The 9,575-nt window shown below is 41.9% G+C and overlaps 1 protein-coding gene across 1 annotated transcript; it reads left to right on the top strand.

Moving 5' to 3' along the window:
* The first annotated feature begins 351 nt into the window (after nt 1-351).
* tyw3 (tRNA-yW synthesizing protein 3 homolog (S. cerevisiae)) lies at nt 352-9,575 on the top strand. The gene is made up of 6 exons (XM_073492195.1): nt 352-661; nt 908-988; nt 1,073-1,171; nt 7,430-7,501; nt 7,649-7,782; nt 8,874-9,575. Exons 1-6 carry the CDS (start codon nt 494-496, stop codon nt 9,136-9,138), a joined length of 819 nt encoding a protein of 272 aa, XP_073348296.1. The 5' UTR covers nt 352-493; the 3' UTR covers nt 9,139-9,575.

The raw sequence follows: 9,575 nt of genomic DNA, 5'->3' as shown, positions 1-9,575 counted from the left end.
AATGTATTTCTTTGGACAGGTGTTTAAATGTTAAAAAAAAAAATCATCATTCATTTATTAAATTAATTAAATTTTGGGATCATTTTTACCTGATTTTATTTTGCAGTCATTCATGTTAGTCCTCCTTCATGTTCCCAGATATTCATGGGAGAATTTTGTCACATTTTGTATTCTGTGCATCTCAAATTTAAATGAATACTCAAAGCGATTAATAACTCAAAAGTAGAACAAATTAACTTTCATCTCCCGCTTTGTGAATGACTCCTGTCGGTGTGGCTTCCGTACACACGGTGGCGCTGTCCGCCACTGGCTTGTTTCTCGGCCGCCATCTTGACTGCAGAAGAAGAAACAACAGCGTTGCGTAGCATGTTTGTCTAGCAGCTAGCTGACGTCCTCGGAGCAGAGCCTGCTGAGATGCTTTCTTCATAGTGTGAGTGTGTACGGTGGCGAGTGTGAACACTGAGCTGCTCCGGGACTCATTACAGAAGTAGCGATGGACAAAACGTTCCTCCAGTGGAAGAGACAGTGTCTCAACAAGCTGGACCTGAGTAAGAAGGCCAGTGTGGACGAACACATTGAACATGTCGTGTCTCTGCTCAACAGCTGTGAGGAGTACTTCACCACCAGCTCCTGCTCGGGTCGGATCATCCTCATCGACGGGGTGAGAGAGGCTTCACTCGGGCCTGACATGTCCCCTGGTCTCACACGGTCCTAACCTGTCCCCTGGTCTCACACGGTCCTGACCTGTCCAGCTGATGTTCTGTCTCACAGCTTGTCTCACTGCTGTGACCACTTCTTCTGACAGTCATTTAAAAAAAAGATTTCAAGAGATGTAATATCACCACAACATTTTGTAGTCTCTGTATTAGTTTCTTTAACCCTCGCTGTCTTGTCTCCTGTCCTCTAGGCTCCAGAGAGAAGTGATGTCCAGAAACAGAACTGTGTTTGGCTTTTTGTCTCACACAAGAAATGCAACTGTGATGATGTGGTGAGAAACGGTGGACTTGTGCACTATTTATATTTAATCTAATAATGTAGATGTAATATGAAGAGTCCACTGTGTGTCCCTCAGGTGTGTGCTGTGGCCCGGTCCAGTGGAGACGCAGTGTTGAAGTTTGAGCCCTTTGTGCTCCATGTTCAGTGTCGACGTCTGGATGATGCCCAGTTGCTGGTGGGTGACAGTTCATGTGTGTGTATGTGGTGTTGAACATTGACACGCCCCCCCGGCCCCTTTTGGGTGAAAAAACAGCTCCTTTAATTTGACTGGCAGGAAATGCAATTTCGGACAGATTTGCCAATTTAATAGAATAAAATAAGAAAACCGTTTGGATTTTTAGCTATTAGGAGCAGGGCCGGCTCTAGCCCTTTGGCTGCCCTAGGCGAGATTGAGTTAGGAGTTAAATACTATAAAGGCTACTCAAGAATATTTAACAAATTACAACTCAAAGAATGGATGAACTCCAGAAACTATACAAACAAAAATGTTATTATAGTCACTCCAACACTTCAACAGGCAAGTTATGACTTGAATGATACACTCTAATAAATTGCACATACAAAAATGCTACAGAGAATGTTCAAGGATATTTAACAAATTATGACTCAAACAATGGATGAACAAACAAAAATGCTCTATAAAAGTAATAATTGCTAATAATAATACTAAACAATAACAAAAACAGCAACAATAGTACTAGTTGTACTTACAAAGTTCAGAGAGAGGCGAACATGAAGGATCAGGCGTCCTTTCTCCAGCAGGTGCTGGCCTCTGCAAATATTGCCTGAGTGCATCTGGCCAATTAAAAAAAAAACAAAAAAAAAACACATATATATTAGTATATTCCTGGAGGGGAACTTTACAGAAGTGTGAACAAACACCACTATCACCAAAATGGTTACACTGTATGCACTTGGTAGTTGTGAACTCACTAAACAGAACTTATGCCTTTTAGCTATAATGAATGTAGAGAGCAACTGTACTTTTCATAACTATTCTGAGAGTTTTCGAAACCAGAAGGCTGGGCAAATGCAAAATGAAAAAGGGGTCGAAGCACTGGAGATATTACTGACGGCACAGTAGCTGGCGATCTAGGCTATGATTTTTTTTATTCGTTGCACAGATGAAATATTCTTGGGCAGACAAGTTGTGGAATAAGCTATGTAGACCACTGCCCAGAACCATGGCTAAACTCTGAAACATCCTATATGTTTCAAGTTTCAAGTTTTTATTGTCCATTTCTCCACATGTATCAGACATACAAAGGAATCGAAAAGACGTTTCTCACTATCCCACGGTGAGAGAAATAAAGTGCACAAGCACAACAGATGAAGACAGACATTTCCTAACACTAAAGTATCAATAAGGTGCACGACAGAAATAAAGACATGTACTAACATTTAATAGACAATAAAATATATAAAAAAACTACTATGTTTCTGTATGTACAGTATGTCCAGTTTCTGTATGATATGTAGTGCAAAAGAAGACAGTCAGTAATAGCAGCAAAACGTTTCTGTGTGATGTATTTGTAATAATGCAAAAGACAGTCAGTCTGAAGGTCAGGGTTCAGAGTCCAGAGTTTTTTTTTGTGGGGGGGGGGGGCAGAGAGGGGGGAGTGGGAGAGAGGGGAGAGAGATCAGCTTCCTGACGGCCTGGTGGATGAAGCTGTTTGTGAGTCTGGTGGAGCGGGCACGGAGGCTCCGGTATCTTCTCCCAGAGGGCAGGAGGCTGAACAGCGGGGTGGCTGGCGTCGCTCACAATCATGGTCGCTTTGTGGGTGAGGCGGGTGGTGTATGTGTCTTTCAGGGAGGGGAGTGGGGCACCAATGATCTTTCCAGCTGTGTTCACTATGCGCTGCAGGGCTTTCCTGTTGTAGTCAGTGCAGCTCCCGCCCCACACAGTGATACAGCTTGACAGGATGCTCTCAATGGTGCCCTGGTAGAATGTGCACATGATGGGTGGAGGAGCTCTCGCTCGCTTGAGTTTGCGGAGGAAGTAGAGGCGCCGCTGTGCTTTCTTCGCCAGTGATGCAGTGTTGGTGGTCCAGGAGAGGTCCTCACTGATGTGCACCCCCAGGAATTTGGTCACTCTCTCCACAGCAGCACCATTGATGGTCAGTGGTGGGTGTTGGGTGTGGCCTCTCCGGTAGTCAACAACAATCTCCTTGGCCTTGCTGACATTCAGCAGGAGGTTGTTGTCTCTGCACTACGTGGTCAGAAGGTTGACCTCCTTCCTGTAGTGGGACTCATCGTCCTTGAACCTGAATCAGGTTGAATAGTGCAGGTTGTCATTAGAGAGCTAGCTGCTAACGGTAGCTGCTAACGGTAAATAGAGTATCAGGTTATCTGATACTCTATTTACCGTTAGCAGCTAGCTAGCTCCTAGCACTACCTAGTGCTATATTGATTCAGATGACTGATTAGCTAGTCTTGCTAACACAACATCAGCACAACAACCCTTGTTGAGAGTTCACTTCAGGATATTTTATTTGAGGATTTTTATCACCAGTGCTACCACCGGTTGGCGAAATAGCATTACAAAAGCATGCGTTATCCAGATACTGGTCTTATGACATTTACATCTATGTAGGTTATCAGTGAAGTTATGTTTGCTAGTAATACATAGCAAGCTAGCAAAGTAACAGTCGCTAGCTAGCCATAGCTTAGTGACAGCAATGACGTCCAATATTAGGTAATGCACAATACTAAATTTATTTCGTTTGACACTTTAATGGCTGAGAAGAGAAGACTTACCTCTATACTTGGCTTTCTTTTTATCTTCTTCCTTTTTCCGTTTTCAACCCTGTGCACCAGAGGGTTTAGACCGCTTCATTTTGGGAATCAGGTGAAGCTTGATCAAGGCAGCAGCTAAGCGCTTGCCTAACGTAACACAACGCAACTAGAGCGCGCGCGAACTAACCTCCCCCCCATTAGGTAATGATCGACAATAAACATCAATTCAATCTAATAATCAGATTGACAAGTAAACGTGTGGCTGAGGGGGCGCTCTAGGATGATCATGTTTAATAAACATGTTTTATTTTGCTTGTCGTTCTAATTCCATGATTAATGGGTAAGAGCAACAAAAAGTAATGGCAACACTAGAGGGCGCCCCCAACACACTATAGCAATCGCCGGCCCTGATTAGGAGCACAAGTCTGACGATCAGACAGGCAAACAATCATGTTATGTTGTAGTCGATCTGCGTTCCGTGTCATTATGTAGAAAACAAACCGTGGCTGATGAGTCCTTTCAGTCTCAGTGTCCATCAGAGTGGACAAACCTGACTCACACAACTACCTTATTAAATGTCCAGGTCATTTTTCTGTCATCATTCGTCTCTTCTGTCATTAATAATCTGTCCAATGTGATGTTACTGTAATCTGATTACATCGCTGTGGTGAAGCAGAACTGCAGTCATTTGTGCTTAATAATGATAGCGTTGACTTGGAGCTGAGAGGAGGTGAACACAGGTCGGTTTTCTCCACTTCCGATGTTACTGTATACTGTTTACAAGCTTCATTATTAGAAGGCAGGTCGGTGCGATGTATTAATGTTAAAACACCCTCTGCTCCCAGTGACAGACTGTTAAACCAAACTCTGTTCTAAAAGCAGGTGTTTTTAGTGTAGAGCCATATTTTTTTACAGTAAACTATAGTTACACCACCAGGAAGACTCACGACTCTGATTCACTTTGATCTACAACCACAAGCGGCACATTTTTTTTTATACACACATTTTACCAATTAATTCTCTGCCACACGGCTTTTCTTTTACTGTCTTTCGCTCTTTGGGGAAGTAAAGAAAGTTGTACACTGAAGTGTTTCTTATGGTTTGATGTGCTACACAGGAATGCTGGTACTAGTTTTTTAAATCTGACGCCGGCACTTTCATTGTGTTTACTTTGTGTTCGTTCTGGTGACAGAAAAGTGACATATGCCTGCTTTTATGTATATCTGTTTTGGGTGCTGATATGTAATTCACTCATCAGATTTTGAACTGAAGTCATCGATCCACTCAGCCATCCAGTTTCCTTCGTCTTAAGCCCAAAGCCAACTGAACGGTTCTATAAAGATCTCTGCTCACCTCCCAGATTTCTATGAATAAGACGTACAGCTGGAGGTAGTGCTGGACTGTTAACCTGCTGTTATGTAATGAAACAACTGAGTGAGCTAGTAACATTGGCTCCACATGTCCTTAGTTTGGACAACAACTTGTATCAGTATCGCCACATATCCAAATTCAGGAGCAGGATCAGAACTAAAATACACTGGATCTGTTCTTCATCTGTATAAGGATCTTATTCATTTAAATTAAAGCACCACATCGGCCATTTATACATGTTTAATGCAATCATTGCACACACTTAAAAAAGGGTCAGGTATGTTACAAAGTGTACTGCCCTGTATGTCTTTAGATTTATGTCCTGCTGAGCCTGCAGAGACTCATTAGTGACTACAGTATTGAAGAGTGGCACACAGTGTCATCAGCCACTTTTCAGTCTCAGTGTTGAGACACGTATATCCCAGTGAGCTCTTAGTCGCCTACAGTCTTTTGTCCATGACATGGCAATGCATAGTCTCTCTCTGTTGTCTATACAAGCCTGTGGACCACATGTTGAAGTTGTTTAATGCTGCTGGACTGTTGATGTCTTTGTGAAGGACTCGGGTGGGATTTTCCACAACAGTCCAAAGTAGGGGTGGGTAAAAAAATCGATTCACATAAGTATCTAGATTCTCGTATGCTACGGTTTCGAATCTATTCACAAATGTCAAAAATCGCTTTTTTGCGTGATGCTGATGGAACAAAAAAGCTGGAACTAAACTGTGAGGGTAGTGCAGCACCCGGACAATTTACAGCGCACACAAGCTAGAGGAACAAAGGGAGTATTACTGTGAAGTGTGAAGACACTGTTAAATGTGTCTGAATGGTAAGCCAGACTCTAGATATGTGCTTAATGACTGGACTATCAGAGCCATTCTTCACAGTATGGTATGACTTAGGGCTGAACGCTTTATCGCTTTCTGATAGAAATTGCGATTTCAGACAACGCGATCATGTGATCGCCAAAGCTGCAGTTTTTGCAGCGCTCCTGACTGACCCAGGATCTGTTGTGTCAACTATTTTACACATACATGCCATCTCCCTACCATCCTGCCAAGCTCACCAATCAGAAGCGGCATGCTACTCATGGACAGGTCACGCTAACCAATCAGTATTAACCTGCTCCTTAAAGTGTTCTGAAATGGCTTCAGCTGGACCAGAAGCAGAGTCAGGGGATTTAATCCTCAAGAAAAACAGCACGTCGGTCATTTGGGAGTATTTCGGGTTTGAGGCTGCAGACGTGCACCAGAAACAGGTACTGTGCAAAACCTGTCGCTCTAAAGTTGCAACATGCAGCGGAAACACAACCAATTTATACCGGCACTTGAAAAATCACCACAGGTATTTGCATGACGAGTGCATGACGAAAAAGTCCGGTGAAAATGATACTCAGGCTCACTGTAGCAAACAGACTACAATTACAGCATCTTTTGCCATATATAAATATCCGTATATAAATATCTAATATATAATATCCGTTAATAAATACATTTGGAAGCAATTTTTAACTGTAGTTTTCATCCCTGCATTAGAGTAATAGCATTTAATGTTTTAATGTTACTGTACATTGTGAATATTGCACTGAAGCTTGATTTGAAGGAAATCGTGAATCAAATCGAAATCACAATATCTGCCAGAAAAATCGCAATGAGATCTTTTCATAAATCGTTCAGCCCTAGTATGACTGCCAGCCACTGGCACAGCTGATGTGTGTCACAATTGACTTAATTTCCTGATTCAATTGGACCGTCCATTTTAAGATTTGATTAGATTTTTTATTTAAACTTTGTTTTTTCAGCCCTGACGACTCTGCCTTTGTGAGACTCACACACATGGATCAGTAAAGATCAGCAGATCATTGGTTTCATGTCCTGACAGCTGTCATTTACATTTTCAAGCTCTTCTTTAAAAAGATAGGAGTAATTTTCAACAACAGCTTGACTTTATCCTTGAGGCTTTTTACAGGTTGTGGTTCAACCAGTTCTAATAATATTCAGCAAAAATAAAGATTCCAGAGTTGAACAGAAAACAGCAGTGATTCAACAATAAACATCACAAGATGTTCCTCTTCACAAACAAATCAGTAAAGGATCTCTGAAAAAGACATGTCATGTTACCTCTCACCTGATCGTGTGTGTCAGGGTGAAACATGTGGACTCAACACTGAGAGCAGCTGTTTGTTTTGAAAGTAGTAGTTGTGGGTGTTTGTGTTGATGGATTTGACTCATTCCACCTTAATATTGGACCATGTTTCAGAATAATACTATCATATAGTTCATCAAGTAAATTGACCTGTCTGTTATTAATGATGTCGTCTGTCCTCCAGCACTCAGTGGCCATCAACTCAGGCTTCAGGAACTCTGGTCTCACCGTCAGCAAGACAGGAAAAATCATCACGGTAGGCCTTGTGATATTTCCAGCGTTGTGGACAAAACGTCTGTCCCTTACATTAAACAGTAAATCTAACTTTGCTTTGCTGCATGTGTTGCTCAGATAGACTGTATAAAAGGTTTAAATGTATCCCTACTGTATTTTGTCCCTTAAGGCTGTCCGTTGTACCCACGGCCTGGAGGTTCCTCTGAGCCATGAAGGAAAGCTCCTGGTTGAACATGAATACATCAATTTCCTAACTCAGATAGCCAATCAGAAGATGGAGGAGAATCTTAGACGGATCCACAGGTCAGTTTGCTAATTGGGTCTTTCCGATTCAGTCATTGGTCAAAGTAACTGTGGCTGTTAGCCTCTACAGTCTCACTAATTATTAGAGGTGTCACAATTCTCCAAATCCTTGATTCGATTTTTAATTTTAAGGTCACGATTCGATTCTTGATCTTTTTTTTTCTTTTAGTACAGATGGCTGTGCCATTTTAAAAGAGTCTAGTCTAGGATCATTGTTTTTTTGCCATGATAACTCCATTTAATTTTTTATTTTTATTTCAAAAGATGGTCTATATGGTGTAGTGAGTGATATAATCTCCATTATTCATTTGCAATGTACCACACTAAGGCCTTATTGTCAAATTTAAATAATTTATTACCAATATAAATGTAACAATAACTTGTTTCACCAGTCAATTAGAAACTAACTGTAAAGAAAAGAAGTCAGAGGGAACCTGCCATCTAGTGACTCTTTGTTGTAACAGCAGATGAAGAGTGAACATTTAATGTAGTGTGCTGTGATGGTCACGTAGCTCTGTGTTGCTCTGGAGGTCCAGCAGTCTGTTGTTAAAGCCACTAAATCTGCACTGCTCAGACCTCCTATAACTTTCCTTCACATTATCACACATGGAGGGCAACACCTTTGTGGTAAGATGCAACCGGCTTGGCATTTCGAAGCGTGGTTCCAGTACACTAATTAACTGCTTACATCCAAGGTTTTCCACCACTGAATAGGGTTGCATGTCTGATGCGATGATGTCTGTTGACTGTGGACGTGTATGCTACACTCACATAGCATAGCTTACAAACTGTGGTTTTCTTGTCGACAATGAGAACGTTGTCGTTAACTCGCCGCACCACGACATGCTGTGTGTGGGTTTTTTTGTCCCTTCTTGGCATGTCTGCCGGACGTGATGCTGGGGGCGTGGCCAAATCCATGATTCCACCTTTGAATTTGAAGGTCGAGATTGTGACGTAATTTCATCGATATCCGACTCACAATTAAGATCGTGATACCCGTATTAATTATATTAATCACAACTCAATTCAAACATGCAAATGTTAACCCAGCTGCTGGTAGATTTTATTTTTATTGTTTTGGTCATCTCCAGGTTCTACCATAATCTCCAGACAGCCCTGTCTACAGAGAAACTACAAAAACTACAAATCCCAGATCCTCCCAGCTCCCAGGAACTACAAGATTCCCCTCACAGACGGGAGACAGAAAAGGGGGAAGCAGAAGAAAAGGAGAAGATAAAAACAAGTGTATATAGAAGGAGGCGGAAGAGACAACAGCACCATCAGACTGACTGTTGCCATGGTGACGGGTCCAGCAGTGGGCCAGAGCTGGACAACTGTGTGGATCTGTTCACATGAAGAAGATGGTGTCACTGTGTTGTAGATGAGTTGGTGTTGATAGATAGTGATTGATTTGATCTGAGAGAGACGATCACTCTGCACCACTGACCTGCTCTGAGGCAGCTTCAAGTCAACAGAACATTTAAAATGACCAATCAGCTCACCTGATGCCTAACATGGACCCAAGTATTGAATTTACAATAAAATGACAATAATAAAGACATTTTGATAAGCCAGGAGAATCTCTTTGAGAGAAACATGAGGAGAGAGAAAACACATTGTCTTGCAGAGGCGAGTGGAACAGAGCACAGCTGAAAGAGGAGGAGGAACTTCAGACTGTCATACACACCTGAAACAATTCAAGTCATAGTAGAAGGTGCATGTATTTGTATGTCCCCTTGTGAACAATGAAACTTGTGGACATGGCTGTAAAATTAAAGGCATACTATGCAGGA

The sequence above is a fragment of the Pagrus major genome, chromosome 21, assembly GCF_040436345.1.
Source record: "Pagrus major chromosome 21, Pma_NU_1.0".
Classification (NCBI taxonomy): domain Eukaryota; kingdom Metazoa; phylum Chordata; class Actinopteri; order Spariformes; family Sparidae; genus Pagrus; species Pagrus major.
The sequence above is the reverse complement of the archived record's forward strand: the minus strand, read 5'-3'. Positions and strand labels throughout refer to the sequence as shown.